At 57.0% G+C, this 21209-nt stretch overlaps 1 protein-coding gene across 2 annotated transcripts; it reads right to left on the bottom strand.

Moving 5' to 3' along the window:
* Window positions 1-15613: 15613 nt before the first annotated feature.
* ACTA1 (actin alpha 1, skeletal muscle) lies at window positions 15614-18426 on the bottom strand. Of its 2 annotated transcripts, none has more exons than XM_036904575.2 (7): window positions 18278-18426; window positions 17324-17467; window positions 16910-17234; window positions 16659-16820; window positions 16364-16555; window positions 16102-16283; window positions 15614-16012 (listed from the first exon to the last, which is right to left on the bottom strand). In XM_036904575.2, exons 2-7 carry the CDS (start codon window positions 17450-17452, stop codon window positions 15869-15871), a joined length of 1134 nt encoding a protein of 377 aa, XP_036760470.1. In that variant the 5' UTR covers window positions 17453-17467; window positions 18278-18426; the 3' UTR covers window positions 15614-15868. The 2 variants fall into 2 exon arrangements, with proteins under 2 accessions (XP_036760470.1, XP_036760460.1); XM_036904565.2 differs by having other exon boundaries at window positions 18260-18419.
* Window positions 18427-21209: the final 2783 nt, after the last annotated feature.

The raw sequence follows: 21209 nt of genomic DNA, 5'->3' as shown, positions 1-21209 counted from the left end.
TGCCCCAACTGAGGCAAAAGGACACAGAACCAAGCTTGTGTTCTTAAAGGGGCAGGAGCGCTGGTCCAACCTTGGTGGGCAGGGCCTTGGGCACGCTCCTGCCCGCCTCCATGGCCGTGCATCCGGGAAGATGCCCCCAGAGCGTGCGGGAGGACAGCAGCTGGGCTGGGCGGCCATGGGCCAGGCCTTCCTTTTAAATAACAATGATAGTCACTCTCAGGAACTGAACTGCTGCCGCACACCTTGCACCCAGAAAAGACTGCAGACGTCATTGCATCAAGCCTGACAATATTCTGGCTGGTGTTTTTCTCAGTGTACGGACGGGGAAGCACAGGCTTGGAGGAGTGAGTCATCTGGGAAGTGACCTCTGGGACTCATGACCTTCACACTCAGGGTATGCTCCCCCAGCAGGCTCTTCAGGACAGGAGAGATGCCCCCCTCTTCCCTTGCTTTCTGCCCCAGCAGCCAGCAGAGTGCTAGATGCACAGTGGGTGCCCAAAAGTGCTGGTTCACCTTGCCTCACCTGCCTCAGAAGTAACTCCCACTTCTCTCTGCAGAGAGCACATGGGTCCTGCAGGACCAGCACATACTAAGCACCACATCTGGCACGCCCTTCTCGGGCAGCACCTGTGTGACGTCTAAAGCAGAAGGCAGACTCATGATAGTTTTCTCTGTCTTACAGTCCACATCTCTTAAGAGCCTTGGTGCTTTAAGCCAAGATTCCTTTCCCTTTCACCCAGGAGTTTCTGGGATCTATGAGCCCCGCGTGCTCCTCAGATACATCCTCTGTCGGGACTTACAGAGGGAGGCCTGGAAATAAAGTGCTTGGTGCCATGCGGGGACTGGAGGGGGGTGGTTCTGGGAAGGGGGCCAGGCCCCTGTGGCCGGGCATGTTCCCACCACCCACCACAAGGTCCCCTCAAACAGTTCACGGCAGCAAGTCTGCCATCTGCCCAAAGGCGAGGGCAGAGCTCGGCCGAGATGGTGAAGCCTGGGCCCCCTACAGACTGGGGACCAGGAAGCCTCCATGGCCTGGGCAGTATCATGCAGCTTGCGGGAATAGACTGGCCATTTTCTAAAGGAGTGAAAACCAGGTTTCTCATGATCTTTGTGGTCAAGATGGCACCTTGTAGGCACTTCTGCACCTCATGAGCTCTGGGACCCAGCCAGGGCACCAGAAGTTTCCCAGCAAGGACACCCCATCTACTGAAGGTGCCAGCATCGGGGGCAGTGTGTAAAGTTGGCAAGGCCCTACAGGGTAGTAGGGGGGCAGGGCAGTACCCAGACACACCCCAGCAGATGAAGGCCCACTGCTGGGACAGCCACGCCTTCCTGCCCTTAACAGAGCTGGCTCTGGTTTTTCTTTCCATGAGGCTATGTCCTTTGAGCCTGTCTCCATCTCTATCTCTGTGATGGCAGACCACCAGCTAAAAAGTGAAAATTCAGAGAATCAAACATCCTCTCCATAATCTAGATGACAGCAAGGGTCGTGCGCCCTCCTAAAAGCGAGGATAGATTTCCTCGTTCCATCCTGCAGAAAATCCAGTGTCGTCCTCCCACACCTCAGCAGTGGAGACTCCTATTTGCACATCTATTTTCTGCCTCTGAGCTAGTGCAGCTATCACTAAAAACATGTTCAACAGAACTCTGCTGTACTGGCAGAGAGCCAGGGGTATCAGTATGAACTCATGTTTGACTTAATATAAGCACATGTGTAGAGAGAGAGACAATTATAGATGTGTGCATTCGTGGGCTCATACTCAGCACCACTTCCCAGCCTGCAAGCAGTGACACCCCAGTAGCAATGCACACACCTGGTGCCCAGGACTTGGTTTCTAAATATCCTCCTCCAATAAAAGGGGCCAGGGCTCCTTGGAGAAGCCGCTGATTCTAGAGCAGGGAAAATACAACATGAGGCAAGAGCACAGGACAGAGTGCTCGTAAACAGAAGTACCAGGGCATCTCAAAGAAACCCAGCCACTGACCCAAAAGAGCATCTGATGGCCACGGCTGGAATGATTTGAGCAGCAAAATAAGTAACAGAGCATTGGATTTTAACCCAAAGTATTAACAAATGTGTGCAAATCCACACTGAAGAATATTATAATCGAGTAAGTGAACACTGGGTGAGAAGGGGCAGCCCCTCCTCACAAAGCATTCCAAACAGCATCTCCCACTCGGGGGTGTGGTTCAATTCCCCCAACCTTTAAGCTCCAATCCTGAGCTCCAAAGAATATTTTAGGGAAAGTAAAAAACAGTAACTTAGAGAGGAGAAACCCAGCAACACCCCTTAACCGTGTGATGAGGGCTGACCTCACCAGGGGGGGCCACATAGGCTTCCTGTGTATATGAGACAAGAAGGGCACTTGCCTCTTCAATATTCTTTCCAAAAGCCCACAACCCCAGTCAGATCACAAGAAAACCAGCAGAAAAACCCAAGTTAAAGGACCTTCTACAAAATCCCTGACCAGCATGCCTCAAAACGAAAAAACAAGACAAGACTGGGAAACTGTCACAGACCAGAGGAGACTAAGAAAATAAACGCAATGTCGTCTCTTGGATGGGATCCTGGCGCAGAAAGAGGGCATTAATGGGAAAACTGGTGCAGCCCACAAGAAGCCAGGGGCTTAGGAACTGGGATGCCCCCAGGCTGGCTCCTTAATGTGACAGCTGTACGGGGTCCCAGGAGATGCCAACAGTGGGGCCACTGGGTGCCAGGTGTGTGGAAGCTCTATGAACTCCCATTGCAACTTTTCTGCAAATCTAGTTTTGCCAAATAAATGTTTGTTTTTTTAAAAACTCGAATTGAGCTTTTAAATAATAAATCCTTTGTGCATTCAGCAACCACATATATCACACTTCCCCATTCAAGACACTATTCTAAGTGCAGCAAAAATCCTAACTGCTCCCTCTCCCCAACCTGGGTCCTGGGCATAGCTCACTGAGGTATTTAGCCTCTCGCCCCACTTTCTGCCCCCTACTCAGTCCTGCGAGTGGGAACTTTTTGACAGTTAGGCTTCTGTTCACAGTCCACAGACTGGCCTGAGACAATCCCTCGCGGGCAAGCGCAGAGGAGCAGCCCTGCGCATGACGAAGGCCTGAATTAGCTCACTCCGAGGTGGGGACGCTGCTAGGAGGACACAGAGCTTCTCCTGGGGAGGGGTTCAGGAGCCCAGAGAACCCTGGGGCTGTGAACAGTCACTGCAGGTGATCTCAGACCTCCGGGCAGAGGGGGACCCCGGAGGTGACCACTCTGCCCCTGTTTTACAGACGCGGAGGCACCATCCCGGAACGTGGTCAGCAGACACAGGATGCCCAGGCCTGCAGAGCCAAGGGGATACTGCCGGGAGGAGAGGGCGCCTGAAGGTGTGAGAGGTGCAGGTGAGGTTGACCTGGAGGTGCTGGGCAGCTCTGCCGCAGCAGAAAGGGGCCTGGCCGAGCTCCAGGCCACAGCAGCCCCTCCGGCAGTACGGGGGGCCAGCGCGGCTTCTCAGGACTGCAAACCAAGTGCAGGAGGATGTTGAGGAGGCTGCCCGATTCTGGGCAGTTTTGATGAGGTTTCTAAGAAAGGAGCAAACTGAATGGCGTCAGCTTCCAAAGGAGGCAAAGCTTGAGGGAGTTCCTGGGAGCTGCCAGTTGAGGTGACAAGTGCTTTTTAAGCAGCTTTGTTCACGGATCTGATAAAATCTAGATCCCTGAGAGTTTTAAGCCCTGGGACATCAGCTCCTTCTGAGTTCTGCAGCTCTTTTTGATTTTGGCTTATCACCATCCATTCTCTGCAACTCATCAAGCTGAAGAAGCCTAGGAAGAAAGCGCAAAATGAAAGTTAATACATTTCTTTGCCTAGTTAAAATGATAATAATGATGATGATAAACTCAAACCAGACCCGTTCCTGAGACTGGCCTTGTCTGGGCCCTGGGGAGGTGGAGGTGAAGCGGGCTAGCTCTCTGGCTGAATGCGAAAAGTAAAGGGGTGCTGAAGACGCCTGTCACTTCCCATCCCCCCAGGGGGCACAGCCTCCCCAGCCAGTCACTGTCAAATAGTGCCTGGACGGGGGCAGAAAGAAGGCTGTGTGCCTTCCTCCCCGCCCAGTGCTCAGCTGCATGGGGCCCTGCCTGGAGGTTGTGGGGGCTCTGTGCCCTGGATGGGGCCTCCTCCGGGCCACCAGGGAAGTGTGGTCCCAGTTTCCAAAATTAGCTCTCCTTGTAGAGTCATGCATCAACTGCCCTAGTAAACATGCCCAGACGTTACCAGGGACAGAATGCAATTAAGCCACTGTCAGCCACGAACTAGGTTAATTTATAGAACAGAGAGGAGCCCCTGGGTGGAGGGGCAGCAGAGGAGCAGCTGAGCCAGGTAAGGCCCACGTGCGGGCTTGTGGACAGTCAGGGGTACAGCAAGAAAAGGCACTAAAAGTACTAGAAGCCAGTGTCTGCATTTTGCCTGGAGGAGGCAGTGGGCCTGCTCCCGGTGAGGTCAGAGGACGCCCGGTAAAGTTCAGGTTCAGGCATCAGTTCCCTCGGCATGCCGGACCAGGCCCCCCCTTCCGAGGCTCACCCATGGCTGCAGGAGTCCCTGGGACCTAATAATACACACAAATCAGAGCGCAGGCCGCCGGCCCTGGCCATGCAAGGAGTGGAGGAAAGCCGACACCTGCCCCAGCCTGTCCCCACCGGCCTTGCCCTGAAGCACAGGGTGGCATTCCTCCAGCCAAGGCCCACGGCCAGGGTGCCAGCAGCACCCTATATCGAGGGGATGAGCACGCAGGGCGGAATGGCAGGCATGTGGCCCAGCTGTTGCAGTGAGCCCAGCCCAGGGAGGCTGCTCAGTCCCCTCATCCTCCTTCCTGCCCCAGGCTCAGCAGCCAGTGGCAGAGCTGCAGCCCAGGCACTGTTCCCAGGGCCCTCAGTCTAGACGGCAGGAACCTCCGAGAAATGGAAAAGCAGGCACACAGAGCGAGTGGGGGCCACTCAGGAGACAGAAAAGCTGAAAACCTGCTTAAGGAAGGTGGAGGGCTCTGGCCTCCACTCTGGCCCTAGTTGAGGGGATCTAGGAGAGAAGCACCCCCTTGTCTCTTGCACCCAGAAGAAGCCCAGTAGCTCATGCTTCCAGGGCTGCTCTAGACCTGCCCTCCATCCCCACCACCACATCCCCTGTGCGTTCCAGGCCTCAGAAAAGCAGCAGGTCAGAGACACAGGCTTCTAGATGCAGCCTGGGACTTGACGATCAACTCTCAGCCTTGTTTCCAAATCTGCAAAATGGGATGCTTCTAACTTTCGTCTTGAGCGGGCTGCTCCTGCCACAGAGGGACGACCCTCCCAGTTCACGATGGGCAGAGACCCTGGGGCCTCACTACTCGGTCAGCAGGCCTCACAGAGCCAGCCCCCGAGGAAAGAACTACATGGGTCCCATCATCAGGGAGGCTTGGCCACGGCCCTCAAGGAGCACTGGAGATGAACAAGACCCAAGCCAGGCATCTAGGGCGGGGGTGGGTGTCCCAGCAGCTGGAGACCAGGCCGCCTTTTCACCGGTAGGGACAGGAGGCACCCAGGGGTTGAGCTCCCTGGCATGTCCGAGCCTCATGCCTGACAGGGGCAATGCCCAGGAGAAGGGGCCTGGGAAGGATGCAGCGCAGGCAGGGCGCGGGGAGGTGGGAGAGGCCAGCGCGCAGGGAGCCTGGCTGGCCCCTCGGACCTTCCGGTGGGGGCTGGGTGTCCAGGTGCTCCTGTCCCTCACCCAGGGCCCACCACAGCCGCTCTTGGCTGTAAAGTTTGAATTTTAAGCCTTGTTTACTTGCCCGAGGAGAATGGGGGAGAAAAAAAACACAACAGACCGCTTGTCAGTGTCTCTCCGCTTCCTTCTAGGGTGTGGGAGGGAGAGGACAGCTGGCTCTCCCGGGGAGTCCCCAGAAAGGGGAAGCGGTGCTGTGGCCCCGCCCACTCCTGCTCCTGCAGGCGTGACCCCTGGGGCACCCCGAGCTGGGCCAGGGTCAGGGCTCAACCTGTGCAGCCCCCACCCTGATTCAGGTCCAGGGCCCAGGGCCCCGAGTCAACAGGATCTTGCTCTGAATGTGGGGGTTCATCCAGGGGAGACCCGAGATGCTCACGCCTCTTCTCCGCCAGCCCAGGAGCTGCGCAACCCCTCGCTTTAAAGCACGATGAAAAGGATCCATCACTCCCCCTGGCCCAGTTCCCTCGGCGGGAGTAAATCCTGATTCTCTTCCTAGTACCTCAGGAGTGACATAACCGACATCCTCCCCCTGATTTAATGCAAAGAAGTTTACTTGAGGAGCCGGGTCTCACACAGCAGTCTCTGATTTGGGTGCGCCAAATAACCGAGCTGTTGAAAGTACAGAACCTCGGGGGAGGACCATGGTCTGGAAAGACCACCCAAGAAGTCATTCTCCAGCTGCCCGGCTGAGCCCCACAGGGGCCCGTGCCCTGGACCCCGGCCAGCGGTCACGGAGGGGCTTGCGTACCCACCACAGGCCAAAGACAGGGCAAACACCAGCCCTAGAAGGGGAACCCCAACCCTAGAAGCTGCCCCAGACACGGCCGGCGGGGCCGGGGTTCCCCCGGCCTCCCTCTCAGGAGAGCTGCTGACACCCGGCATCTGCCCAGTCTGCTCTAACCCTCCGGCTTGCAAGGCTGGGGGCCTCCACTGCCTTTCATAGATGAGGGAACCGAGGCTGAAAGCCGGGGCACGTTTTGCACAAGGCAGCGGGGACTGTGGACCCGGGGCCGGTGCCACCCCCCGGGGCCGTTCTGCCCGCCGGGGCAGCTCCCTCCGCGGGAGCAGCAGCCACTGTCCCGCCGGAGCGGCCTCCGTTCCGCCGGGGGGCGGCTGGGTGCCCGCTAGCACGGCCGCCTGGGCCCCTCCCGCAGCCGCCACCACTCCGCCGGGCTCCCCGCTCCGGCCCAGGCGGCTCCCGCGCGGCCGCTGGGAGCGCCTGGGTGTCAGGGAGGCGAGCACCATACGACAGAGGGGTCGCGCAGACCGCCTGCCTAGAGTATTTCGGCTTCTAAACTGTTCCCTCGGCCCGCACCCTCCGCCCAGACGCTCCTCCACCGCTTGGGAGACTCGTTTCCCGGGTCCGATGTGAGTGGGCGCTGGTGCACAAACAGCGGCGGGCGGCGGGACAGCTGCAGGCTCTCCTCCCCGGGCCCCGCCCCCTGCCCCCTGCCGGCACACACGCCCAGGTCCGCGGAGCAGACGCAGGACAAAGCGGCGCCCCGTGAGGCCGGCTTCCCCAGCCACACTGGCCATTTAAGAGCCAGAGACGGCTGCAAACACCAAAAGGGCCCCGCTCCCACTCTCCTGTGGCGGGTCTGGATTTTCTGCAGAGCACATTCCCATTCGAAAGATGCTCCATGCCAGTTCCGAGGCTGGAACGCTCTGGGGGGAAGCGAAGGGCTGCGGCCCACGCCACAGCCCCCATGTCAGGGCCCAGGCCTGGTCTGCCCCGCTCACCGGCGGCTCCTTCTCCAGGACTGCCGACCCAGCCGGTTCCCCGCACCAGCCGCAGGCCCCAGGTCCCCAGCAGCCGTGCTTCAGTGAGTATGAAATGTGGTCGGAGACAGGAGACTGGTCATGTCCATTCCTCTGCCCCCAGCGATGCCAGGTGCCCTCGGTGCTTAAAGCAGTTCAATGGCTTCCCAGTGTTCTTAGAATAAAGAAAAAGTGTTTGCTTAGCAATGGGGGGGTCTGAGCTGGGTCTGCCTCCGTCTGCACCCTCAGCCCACACCACCCTGGGGCTGCTCCCCCGGCCCCACCCACCTCTCTTCAGGGCGCAGAAGGTCCGCCTTCAAGTCCAGCCTGGCCTTGAGTGAGCTGCCCCCTCCCCACTATCCCTGACTCTTCAAAGGCACCTCAAGCTGCACCTGCTCGGGGAACCTGTCCCTGACCTTGGCGGCCTCCCTGATGCCGCATGCCCCACCTCCCTTCTGTAGCAGGTACCAAATACTTAGACTCTTTACCGTTGATTTGTTCAGTTCCTCCATTAGTATCTGTCTGTCTCCCGACACTGTGAGTTCCCTGAGGGCAGACAGCCTGCCTTTCCCAGCTCACTGTTTCATCTGCCAGCACAGTCTGGCCCATAGCAAGGGCTCAGTCCATGTTTTTTAATAAATCAGCAATTTAATGATGACAGGAGGTTGTGCCAATCAGTAAGCATGGCAACAGTGGGGTGAGAGAATTCTAGATCTTTTTGGAAAATGAGCTAAAGAATAATCAAGAGTAGGTTATTTTGGATGTCTTGACTTCTCAGGCGGAGTAGAAGGACAGGCTCACCCCTATGCTTGGATGAGCAGGGTCTTGAGTGGAGGAAAAGGACACATCCCTGGCTGGGAACCATCACCCCGTGTTCTCCTGTGGCCTGGGACAAATCTGCTCGCCTCAGTGCCTGGACTGCCCTTTGGAAAAACACAGCCGCCCCATGCAGGGCTGAGACTGGTACGGCGGGTGAAGTGCCCAGGGTGCAGAGACTGAGGATGCTTGATGTGAGGGCAGGCCTTGCGCAGCCTGAGCCTCACCCTCACCCTCATCCGCCCAGACCGGTAGGTGTCTTACCCCTTGAGTGAGAGACTCCCTGTAATTTCAGAAGCACTGTGATCCCCGGCTTTCCAGTTCTGCCCTCTAGTAGCAGCATGGTGGGGGAAGCAATACACAGCTCCTCCAGGGGGGGAGACCTGGGCTGGCAATTCCTGCCTTCGTGTCCCTGGTGATCCAAACACACATTCTGCATGGAGCCTGTCTCTATCCCGTGGTCCTGCTCTCTATCTGCCTGCCTTGCACCAAGCACCAGAGACTTGAAACCAAAACTAGAGGAAAACCTAGATTCCAGAGAACTTCGCAGAGACAGGTGTGAAGCACATGAGGCTGAAGTTAGAGCAAATACAGTCAAATTACTACTTATAGTGCCTCTCAATGCATGCAACAGAAGAGATGCTCAAGAAATAGGTGTGATGGTTGGCCAGGACAGGAGGGAGGGACGAGGGGAGAAGTGGGGCCCACTGGCTTAGGAAGGGCAAAGTGTACAACTTCAGAGAGTATCTGGGCATGGAGAGCTCCTGGGCAGCCCTGCGCCCTTCCAGCTGACCACCTCGCCTACACACCGAGGCGCTTCAGAACAGCCTCCCCTTCCTTTCCCAGGCATCTGCATCTGGAGGAGTGAGCAGGGCAGAATCACACGCTGTCAGCGGGAGGAGAGACGGGCAGACCTTCCCTGCCCGGCAGAGTTGGACACCCAGTGCCAGCAGCACAGCCGGACCTGGACCCAGGGACCGGGGACTCTGCTTGCACACCCATCTGCCAGGGACTCGCCTGGAGCTCAGAGCGGAGAAATAAAGGGAGCAAGCCTAGCTGCTTTCAGCAGGTGCCCCCTGGGAACAAGCACAGCTCGGCTGACCCTCGGCCCGGACCAGACCCCTGTCCTGGTCTGTCTCAGGAGCCCAGCCCGGCTTCGGGCGGGGCTGCACATGGCTCTGCCCCAGCTCTGGAAATACCAGCAGAGCTGCAGGCTTTATGGGACCTTTTCCATTGATATATTTTTTTCATTTTTCTTCTAATATTATGAACATAACACGTTTCCTAAGGAAAAAAAAAAGGCTGGAAGAAATATTTAAGTATTAAAATGGCAGAAAAAAAAATCCCCCTCACCCCACCCACAGAAGCTATCTTAATAATTTACCACCCTGACCAAGTTCCTTTGTCTCTTTTGCCCTTTGTTTATTTTTTCATGGTTCAGCTGGTCCCTGCTGGCACATGGCACCTGGCGCTGGCCTGAAGGGGCTGCAGGCCTTCTGCCTCCCAGTAGGTGCCCCTATCCGCCTGGGGGAGCTTCTCAGACTCAGTGCATTTTTAAGCCCAGAGGAAAAAAACAACTTTAAAATAAGGCAGCAGAATTTGGGGCAGCATTCCTTAAGCCTGTGAGATTTGAGCTGTATTTCAGGGGTGGCAAAAGCCAAGCCTGAGGCGTAAGAGATGTGGAGTTCTATTTTTAGAGAATATAGGAGGCTACATTCTCGGAATCAACACTCTCTGTTACAAGCAACTTTAAAAGACAGATAAAGTATTTTTAAAATCTTCTTCCAGGTCCTGAAGAGTGGACAAGATTGTAAAGAATTACTAGGCTCAAGTCCAAGAAAAGCCAGAAGTGCAATGATTTCTAGAAACAGCTCCTGCCCTGAAAGTGTTTGCTTATCTCAATTACCTGGTGTTTGACAGCTTTGTAAAGCTTGGGGCCTCCCCTACATGAAGCCGGAACCCGAAGTGGGGCCACAATCCCGGGTGAAGGTAGGGGAGGGAACCAGAGGTGACCCCCACCCCATGCTGACCCTCCAGGATCTTAAGGGCACATCGTGTTGGCCCCGAGCGAGAGCTGGCAGTGTGGGGTGCAGATTTTCTGGGAAATTGCACACACAAGCTGAGCCATCATGTGTATTTGCAGCTCGAATTCCTATCACCTGGGGGGACCACGAGGCTGTGCATTTTGTTTAACATGATCTCAGGTTAGTAGTGTCTTGGGAGTCGCTGACTCTCTCTGAAGAGAAATCCCCTTTATGCTGGCTCTCCAAAGCGTCCCCCAGGCCATTCTTCAAGGACAGTGAGCATGTCGAGGACACATGGAAACAGGAGTTTGAGCAAGGACTGACCAACAGGTCTCAGAAGCCAGAAGGAGTTCTGGGGCTGCTGGGATTGTTCGATCAGCACTATTAAAAAGCTATGCTTGCTCTAGTAAGAGAGGAAGCGACCAGCTAATAGCCAAAGGGATAAAAAACGTTTTAAGAAATCTTTAAAAAAAATTTTTGAAGACAGAAATTTGAAACTGCAGAATATCAAAGGCAAAGAAAGGGTCTTCAAAAATCTTTTTGAAAAGCTGAGAGGTGAGGAGAGGGAAAGCAGATCGCCTCATGGAAGGACCTGGACAGCTTCTGACTTTCTCAGCAGCAGCCCTGGCGCCCAGGAGGCAGAGAAATGCCATTTCAACGTGCCAGAGAGATAACTGTCCACTGGGACTTCTATATCCAGAGACACTGTCTTTCAATCATGGGGGGGGGGGTGGAAATAGAGACATGCATAGGTAAACAAAAACAGGGATTTTACAACCAACAGATCTTCACGAAGGAAAATTCTAAAGACTGCTTCAAACAGCAGAGAAATTTTGGAAGGAATCCATAAGCAAAGAAAAACCGGTTAGTATGCAAGCAAATCTGAACTGTATAAAACAGCTATGGTATCTTGAGGAGGTTAAAAGCATGAGGGGAGTATAACAAATAATAGAATATCTGGAACAATGAAAAAGTGCGTGACAAGTCAGGAGGGTAAACGGACGGATTGACAGTCCACAAAGCCTCACATGGTCCAAGAGGGTAAGAGTATTGATTAATTTTAGCCTTTGAACAGGCTGGACTAACAGCACAAAATAAAAAAGTAGATTTTAAACCCAAATATGTTAGTGATTACATTAAATATAAATGGACCAAGTGTCTCAATTAAAAGACAGAATTGTCAGGCTGGAGAAACTATTCAACCCTATGCAGTTTATAAGAAATACATCTAAAATATTGAAGCTATGTCAAGGTTGAAAATGGAAAAATAGAATCAAGAATTCCACGTTCAGGTCTTTGTTCCACCACTTCTCCTAATTAAAAAAGGTGCACAAGGCTCTTACTCTTGACACCTCACTTCTATCATTTACGAAAGTGGGATGTCAAAAGGCAGGTTTCATGTCTACCCTAATAAAACATGAGCTTGTGCATGCGACGTGCTTCACGTAGCATAAAGCACAAGATTGACACAAGAGATGCATGACCCATGGGGATGAACTGCCGATGGCAGCTCCTTAGGGACCACAGTGGGTTGACCTGGGCTGAACTCTGTGCCCCAAATTCATATGCTGGAGTCCTGAGCCCCACCACCTCTGAATGTGACTGTATTTGGAGACAGAGTTTTTAAAGAGGTAAAATAAGTTCATTATAAGATATCCTTACAAGAAGAGGAGAGGAGGACACAGACGCACAGAGAGGGAAGACCATGTGTGGACTCAGGGGAAGGCAGCACCTACATGCCAAGGAGAGGGGCCACGGGGGACTCCCCCGCTGACACATCAGTCTTGGATGTCTAGCTTCCAGACCTGTGAAAAAATGAATCCTGTTGTTTTGAATCCCCCAGTTTCACAGCAGCCCCAGGAATCCAGTGCAAGTACCCTGGAGGAAATCAGGGAAGATGGGGAGATGTAAGGATCCAAGGGACGTCCAGCCACCTCTGGCCCCATGCTGTCTAGGAGGTCTGCATCCCTGAGGCCAGCTGCACCCACCAGGGCCTCTGCACAGGGATGAGGTCCAGGAAGCCCCAGGGATAATCATGCAAAAGGCAATCTTGGTTCTACTGACACCTGGGAGGATCCCCAGCGTCATCTTCACACCTTTTGGTGTTCCTGCCATTCACGGATCACCCCCAGAACCTGCTCAGTATCAGGATAAGCCACTAGGAAGCAGACAGGGGAGGCAGGGTCAGTCAGAGGGCCGAGGGCTCCTGCACCCCAGCAGGGCCAGCACGCTCCTTGTGTGGCCAGGGCCAGCCTTTGTGAAGCCCCCCACCCACCATGCTCCTCATCCACACTGGCCTAGTCGCCGGCTGCCTTCCCACCCCACGCCGCCTCTGGAAGTGGCAGCCCACGGTCCTGCCTGGGAGACTGGCCCTGGCTGTGGGTGATGGGAGCACAGGTGAACCCGGATCCCTGGTTCCCACCCCGCTGACTCCCAAACCAGACCCCCACCCAGCGCAGATCTCAGCTTCTCTCCGGAGCTGCTGTTGGAGCACAGATGGTCAGCTTGTCATGACCCCTCAAAGGACTAGGATATATCAACGGTGCTGAAGGACAGCGCAGGGCCGGAAGGAAAGGGAAGCGACAGAAGGGAGAGGAGAGGAGAGGGCGGCAGGCAGGCTGACCACACCAGTGCCCTGTCTGGGCCTGAGCCTGTGTCCACCTCCGGCCTCCAGGATGAGGCAGCACATCGCAGCAGGGCGGACCCCCTAGAGCACAGTGAGGTACGTGCTTCCCCACAAGAACCAATGTCTGGGACCCGTCCAGCCTTTGTTAGAAAACAACGCCGTGCGGAAGGGAACCCAGCCTCGTGGTGGCAAGAGACTGAACAGACTGCAAAACAGCCACCATGTCTACGGCATCTGATGGTTCACAGCGCAGGAGGGACCCTCCTCCCTCACAACCAGCAGCCCCACGGGCTTTTTGGTGGTCAGAGTCAGGGCATACGTGCCTGGGGTGGGGGCGCGTTGTGACAGCAAATCCTAAGGACGGGACCATATCTCAGCCCTCTCTGTCCCCCTTGCACATAGTAAGTGGGCAATAAAATATTTCATTAATCCCTTGTAGGTCTGTCGCATCTAGGGTGATGGCTAAGGGGACAGATGCAGCTAGAAGGGACCCCGATCTTCCATGGTCTAATTCCAAGTTCCAAAGGTTTAAATGATAGAGCTTGGGTACAGCCTGGTCCTGGATCCTTTTATTTTCCCCACTCAATGCTAATCCTTTTTAATCCTGATACATTCCCTTCCCTGTTTTCTTTGTCTCTCTTTCTTTAACTGGATACTGGTAATACAGATTTAGTTAAACAGAAACGGTGGCAATTTCATGAGCTTTTGTGAGAAGGAAATGACTCCAATTAGATCCCCAATAAGCCCTCCAGCCAAGTCTAAGGAAACACACCACACTCACTCAGGAGAAATTTGTTGCTGTTTTCAGTACCCCACCAGCTCCAAAAATTGATTCTCTGAGGTGGCTGTTCAGTGGGGGGGGCAGCTATACCATTATTCACACTGTTGCACACAAGGGCTATCACTACACACACTCCTAGAACCCTGGAAAGAGTTATTTCTCTCCTCCCCCAACACAAACATTTGTTTATGTCCTGATATATATTTTTAAAGATATTCTTTATGACACTACACTGAAAATCCTCTTTCAGGACTAATGTAAGTAACACACTTTATCAAATACCTGTACACAATAGGACAGCAGGGAAGACACAGAGCATCAGTAAAATGCATGATGCTCGTTTTCTTTTACAGAAGTGTCAGAAAATGAGAGGTAATTTTTAAATCTGGCACATCTCCAGTGAAATGACACAATTCACAATTTTTGCCTGATTGCAGTCGAAGAGTAATGTCAAAAGGGGTATGCAAGGAAAATCTACCATGTCATATTGACAACTTTTGTGAGTTTCTAAATGATCCTGAGTCACTTCGCAGTTATGATCTCAGGAGAAATGGCTCTTCACCTCCTTCATACTTACTGAAATCCTAATGAACTGATTTGTGGTTTGGGTTAAATAATGTTTAACATGACAATTAGCCAACTCATGTAATCCTACCATGTTCTGGGCTGCTGGCTCTGTGAATTATTCAGGTTGTGTTTGCTCAACTATGCCTACATAAGTTTATTATTAATAATAAAACCTAGATTCCTCTGAAAGACTAGAATTCAGCCGTTTTTTAACCTTTGTCCACCCTGGGTGGGGCAATGATACATGGTCTTCAGTGCACATATATTTAATTAAAATCCTAAATTTTACCAAATGATCGAGTCTTTTGACGTCTGGGGTTGGCAGTAGTCTTGTCTTGGAGACCTCAAGGAATTGGGGAGCTTCTCCCTACGCCATAAAAGGAGGGAATAAACAAGGCTATGTGGCATATTAACAACAGACTGTTCATTCTACTTATAAGCTTGTTTCCGAAGGAGTTTAATATCCTCTTTGAATGAGAACCTATTTTATTTAGGGATTACTGCTCTTGGTAATCTTGCCTAGAAAACTTTAAGCTGATTTAGAGTAAAATAGATACTGTGCTCTCCTACAGAAATTCAAACTCTACAGGTTTTGCGCCTTTCGAACACTGGGGGAGGCGGGGCGGGGGGGGGCGTTCCCTCTCTCTCGGTCCCTCTTCCTCCGGCGCCGGCGTCAGCGCCCCTCCCAGCGCCCCTGCCTCGCGCGGACCGCCCCGGAGCCCGTCCGGCCCGCTGTGCCGTCCTTCTTGGGACAGCGCCCCTCCCCGACCCCCGACCCTTGCTCGCCCTCCTCACCCCTCGGGGTGCCGCCCTGGAAGGGGCGCTTTGCTGCACCACCGTCACCTGGCCCGCAGCAAAGGACTTCCCAGTTGCGAAGAGCAGTGATTGTCGTCACTTACAAGTGAAAACGGGCTGATCACATGCAGGGAACCACCTTTTCGGTTGGATCTGGAGACCCAGCGGGGACTCTGGTCCCGGTAAGGGACCGGGCTCTGGACGTGAGCGGCGCTCGGGCCCAGCACCGTGGCCAGCGCCCGCTGCGCGCACCGCCCGGGAGCGCGGCGCAGAGGGCGAGGGGCGCCACGCCCCCGAGGGCACGCCGGCTAAGACGCGTCTGCCCGCGTCTGGGAACGGGCCTGGGGCAGGGGAGGCGGGGGCACCGTGAGCGGGGAGGACTGGATGGTCTGGCGGGGAGTGGATTCATCCCGAGTACCGTGGAAAGCGATGCAAGACGGGGTCCCTCTCCCTCCTGACCCCTCCGCACCCACCCCCGCCGCTCCCCACCCCAGCCACCAATAAACACAACAATGTTACGCAGCAGAACCGAATGGCTGAGTTTAATGCTTCAAGTTTTCCATTTCCTTCCACAGGGCTTTGTTTTAAAAATAACAAAATGAGGTAAATAAGTTAATGTATGTACACGTTATAAACACTGCATCGGGGTGCGGCCGCAGCGACGAGAGTTGTCGGACAGCCGCTGCGCGACGGCGGCTAGAGGGCAGCCCCCGGCACCCCGGGCAGGTCGTCGTCCTGAGGAGAGTCGGCGCGCCGGTGGCGGGCGGGGTCTAGAAGCATTTGCGGTGCACGATGGAGGGCCCGGCCTCGTCGTACTCCTGCTTGGTGATCCACATCTGCTGAAAGGTGGACAGCGACGCCAGGATGGAACCGCCGATCCACACCGAGTACTTGCGCTCCGGCGGGGCAATGATCTGCGGAGACAAGGCGGGCGGCTGCAGCTGCGGGCGCCTCTTCCCGGCAGGACCCGGGCCCGCGCCCCCGGGCCGCGCTCGGGACTCACCTTGATCTTCATGGTGCTGGGCGCCAGCGCGGTGATCTCCTTCTGCATGCGGTCGGCGATGCCCGGGTACATGGTGGTGCCCCCCGACATGACGTTGTTGGCGTACAGGTCCTTCCTGATGTCGATGTCACACTTCATGATGCTGTTGTACGTGGTCTCGTGGATGCCTGCCGACTCCATGCCTGCGGGCCGCGGGGACAGCGTGAGCAGGCGGCGTGGGCGGCGGGGCCCCGGCCCCGGGGGTCCGGCCGGCCGCGCTCACCGATGAAGGAGGGCTGGAAGAGCGTCTCCGGGCAGCGGAAGCGCTCGTTGCCGATGGTGATGACCTGCCCGTCGGGCAGCTCGTAGCTCTTTTCCAAGGAGGAGGACGACGCGGCCGTCGCCATCTCGTTCTCGAAGTCCAGGGCCACGTAGCACAGCTTCTCCTTGATGTCTCGCACGATCTCGCGCTCGGCTGCGGCGGGCAGGACAGGCGCGGGGCGCTCAGCGTGGCGGCGCCCCGGGGCCCGCGCGCCGCCCGGCCCTGCCCAGCCCCCGGGGCCCGCCGCGCCGCGCACCTGTGGTCACGAACGAGTAGCCGCGCTCGGTGAGGATCTTCATCAGGTAGTCGGTGAGGTCGCGGCCGGCCAGGTCCAGGCGCATGATGGCGTGCGGCAGCGCGTAGCCCTCGTAGATGGGCACGTTGTGGGTGACACCGTCGCCGGAGTCCAGCACGATCCCTGCGCGCGGGGCGGGGAGGGCGCTGCGGGTGAGCGGAGCGGGCGCGCGGGGCGGCCGGGGCCACGGGGGCGCGGCGCGGGGCACTCACCGGTGGTGCGGCCGGAGGCGTACAGGGACAGCACGGCCTGGATGGCCACGTACATGGCGGGCACGTTGAAGGTCTCGAACATGATCTGGGTCATCTTCTCGCGGTTGGCCTTGGGGTTGAGGGGGGCCTCGGTGAGCAGGGTGGGGTGCTCCTCGGGGGCCACGCGCAGCTCGTTGTAGAAGGTGTGGTGCCAGATCTTCTCCATGTCGTCCCAGTTGGTGATGATGCCGTGCTCGATGGGGTACTTGAGGGTCAGGATGCCCCTCTTGCTCTGGGCCTCGTCGCCCACGTAGGAGTCCTTCTGGCCCATACCCACCATGACGCCCTGCGAGCGGGGACAGCGCGCACCGGTCAGCGCGGCCCAGCAAGGCGCGGCCTCCCCGCCCCACGCCCTCCTCCGACGGGCGGCCTGACCTGGTGGCGGGGGCGGCCCACGATGGACGGGAACACGGCCCTCGGGGCGTCATCGCCGGCAAAGCCGGCTTTCACCAGGCCGGAGCCATTGTCGCACACGAGGGCGGTGGTCTCGTCTTCGTCGCACATGGTGTCCGGTTCCTTCTGCAAGGCGGTGGAGGCGCGGGGAGGGGAGTGTCAGCGCGGGCACCCGAGCGCCCGCCCTCCCCGGGGGCCTATGAACATTCCTGTCACCAGCGCCTCCGCAGCCCTCAGGGGAACGGCCGGAGAGACCCGGCCCGAGCTTGGCCTCCCCGGGAGAGGGAACAGGGGTGTCCACACCGCAGGTAAAATGTCTCTACCCCGGGGCGCGTGGCCCCCGACCTCTCTGCTTCGGCTGCGCCCTGGGCTGCTGGCTGTAAGAGCCTGGCGCCGGCGCCCACTCCCTCCCTGCCTGGGCGGCCTCACCGATAGGGTTAAGGCCCGCCGCACCTGCTGCCTAGACGAGTGTGAGTGTGAGTGTGAGTGTGAGAGGAGATGCCCGTGGGAAGGGCCTTGAGCTCCTCCCAAGGAGGCATGCCCTGCTCCGCTCCCCCGTGGCGTTGCACACTCGCAGCAGAGGCACCTTTGCGCCTGATGGCGAGCCCAGAGGGCAGAGGCGCTTGCTGCTCTTATTCCGGTTCTCGCTTGCGTGTGGGGGCGGGGGGGTGGGGGGTAACTGCCCCAGGGGGTGACCAGAGCAAAACCTATGATCTATCTTAAATGCCACGCAGAGCAGCCCAAAGGAGCCAGGGGTGAATTGGGGAAGGTCCCAAAGGCCGACTGTGTCCTGTCTCCTCTCCAAAGCGCACGGCCCTGGGGCCGGAGACTCGCCGAGGGACTGGGGCCGCTCAGCTGAGGGGGCTGGGCTCCGCCCCAGATCGCCCTGGCTCCTGCCTCCCCCCAGTCCCGCTCTACCTGGGCGGGTGGCTACACCTGCTGCTGTCCGGCTCGGGCCCTGGTCGCCGCGGGAGGGAAGCGAGGCTTCTCTCGGCGCTGTCCGCTGCGGTGGCCGCCGGTGCCCCCGCTCAGGTTTTATATAGCCCGCGGGCGCTCCCCCCGTGCCGCCCTGCAGGAATGTCGCTCCCCTTCTCGAGCCATATTTGGGTGTTGGGCGCTAGAGCCCCCTCCCCCGCGGGTTCGCGGCCTGGGTCCCCGCCCGGATCCCCTGCGCTGACCAAAGAAGGAGCGGCCTGGCTCGAGCCCAGGTAACGCGGGCCGGGCCGTATATGGAGCGTCCCCGGGCCGGGCGGCCCCTCCCGACCCGGCCCAGTTGCCCCGCGAGGGGACGGGGTGGGGCGAGGGTCACCGCGTGCCTGCGGGTGCGCGCGCGCCGCGCTCCCGGCTGCACCTGTCCGAGGTCCGCCCTGCGCGCGGGGCGCTCGGGAAGGTGCCTCCCACACTGCAGCGCTCAGGCTGCGTACGGACCCCAGCGCCCCCGGGCGGCTGCAGGGAGGGGGGCGCCGTGGCGGGCCCGCCGGGGCAGGGGAGGCGAGGCGGTCACAGCCGGGGAGGAAGGCGACACCCCAATCGCCTCCCAGGGGGCTCCGTGCTTCCCTCCCACCCCTGGGTTCCCCGAATCCAGAGGGCTGACCCTGGGCGCCCCCGCCCCCACCGCCTCTCGGCCGCCGGCGGCGGGAGGTCGCGCAGCTGTCGCGGAGCAGACAGCTGGCGGCGGGAGGCGCGGGGCTCCCCGGGACCGGCCCGGGCGGTGGCTCTGGCAGCGCCGGGCACGAAGCCAGGGCACCCGGAGCTGTCCGCCTCCAGTGGTGCGCAGCGCGGCGGGGGGTTCAGGGAAGGAGTGAAACGGGGCGCTGTTCCTGTCCTCCCGCACCGACCGGCCCTGGGTTGCAGTGGGCCGGGCCGAGCGCCCTCCCCTCACCGCCGCGGTGGGCTGTGGCCCATTCCCGGGGCTGAGCGGCGAGGGTTACACCCCGCGACCTGGAGGTGGGAACGGGTGAAGCGCTCCTACTAGACAAGTCTCGCTCGCCCTTCCCTCCGCTAAGAGGACAAGGACGCTGCCCTCTAGGGTTACAGTGTTTCCTTTTGCAAAGGCTGAACGGACTCATCTGTATATTTAGAGGATGGTGCCAGGCCAAGGCCAGGCTGCCTCTGGGCCGCCTTGGGGCCGCCTCCTCCCGGAGCCTGGGGCAGCGTTCTATTTATACCGCTGATACACCGGGATAGGCCCTTCATGTTTTCTAGAAGGATTTGGATCTACTTAGGTAAGGTGGAGCGCGGGTCAGAGGAGGTTATCCAGTTGCCACCTTTTTTGGGGAGGGGAGGGGCAAAAACAGTTCTGACCTTGCTATAGAAGGCATAAAGAGAAACAACTATTCACGACGAGCTCGGTGACATGCTTTCAGGGGGTACATCAGTGATGCGCTGCGAGCCAGATGGAAGCATCCGCTTTTCTGATGGGCTCGTGTTCCCAAAATAGTTGCAATTCACATTTGGTAGCCAACTCAGCAACTGGGACTGGTGGCTTCTCGAGGAGGGACAGAAACACGCGCGTGACCCTCCTCCTTAGCCCACATCATAGCATCTCTACCCAAAAATGATCAAAGCCAATTTAAAAAATGAGTGTCATTAGTAAGCGGTGTATGTAGTGAGTACACATGAAAAAAGCTGCTGCGGTTTCCTTCATTGGCGTTTTTGATTATTTTAGAGAAAGAGTGAACGAATATTTGACATAACTACGATTCATTTTTAATACCTCATAATCCTGCTGGGTCAGCGGGTAGTGGAGACACCAGAAAAAAAATAACCAGACAAATGCACTCTGTGTACAATGGTAAGGGACGTAGTTTAAATTTTGGCCTCTAAAGTAGGAAATGGTGCTCATTCACTAAATACCTAAGACTTTGTTGACACTTTAAAGGGGACAAGCGTTGTCAATATTTTCCAAAACTTCTCAGTGTGACTATTTTCTTTCCTACAGAGTCTGTCCCAAGCTCAGGGTCCATCAAACGCATTAAAAGCTGTGAAGAAAACACTCCCAAGCCAACGGGGACCTGCTGGTGCCGCCAGCCTCCTGGAGACGGGCCCTGGGAGTGTGGGTCCAGACACCTCTCCGCCCCACAGCTGGGGCTGGTTTAAATGGTCTCTGCCGGTCACTGTGGGGCAGCTCTCGGCCCTGTTCTGGTGCTGACGACCCCTCATTGGCTCAGAGAATACACCTGATGAGCGGGCGAAACGCCGTCCCCATACATGTACACTTTCGGGTAACACACCAGAGCTCTGCTCTCGCCCAGATAAGCACGTTCTGTTCTGCCCCCACGGCCTTTGCAGAACAACCACGAAGTGAGGGTCTGCCACACGGAGTATGCCTGGCGTTCGGGTGCAGCCTCAGCTCCGTACCTCCAGCAGGGCCCTCCCGCTGCCGCCCGGCCAGCTGCCCGCTCCTTCCTTCTCCAGCCCCGTCCCCTCAACCCCTCACAGGGCTCACACCCCAGTCTTGCTGAGTGTTCTGTTGTGTTTCCTATCGACTCAAACACGAATTTGTAATATACTTCAAATGCTTTCATGGTGTTCCCATTAATCCTTTTAACTACCCTGAGGTATACAAGATAGCTACTATTCATTCCAGTTTTAAAAGAAAAGAAACAAGGCTCAGTGAGCCGGGCAACGTGGCCCCCGAACAGCCGTGGGTAGAGCAGGGCTGGGTGACCTTCCCCCCCACTGGGAGTGGTCAGGGCTGGGCTGGGCGGGGACTGCTGTCTGTCCTCTTTAACACCCCACAACACTGGAAATGTAAGGCTCTTCAAGGGATCTCCTCCAGCCCCTGAAATGAAGGCACAGCTTCACCTGCAACTACCACCTACCATCTCAGAGAGCGAGCGAGGGGTGCTGGCTGGCGAGAGTCAGA

The sequence above is a fragment of the Manis pentadactyla genome, chromosome 12 (assembly GCF_030020395.1).
Source record: "Manis pentadactyla isolate mManPen7 chromosome 12, mManPen7.hap1, whole genome shotgun sequence".
NCBI classification, from domain to species: Eukaryota; Metazoa; Chordata; class Mammalia; order Pholidota; family Manidae; genus Manis; species Manis pentadactyla.
Note: the sequence above shows the minus strand (reverse complement) of the source record. Positions and strands in the feature narration are given on the sequence as shown.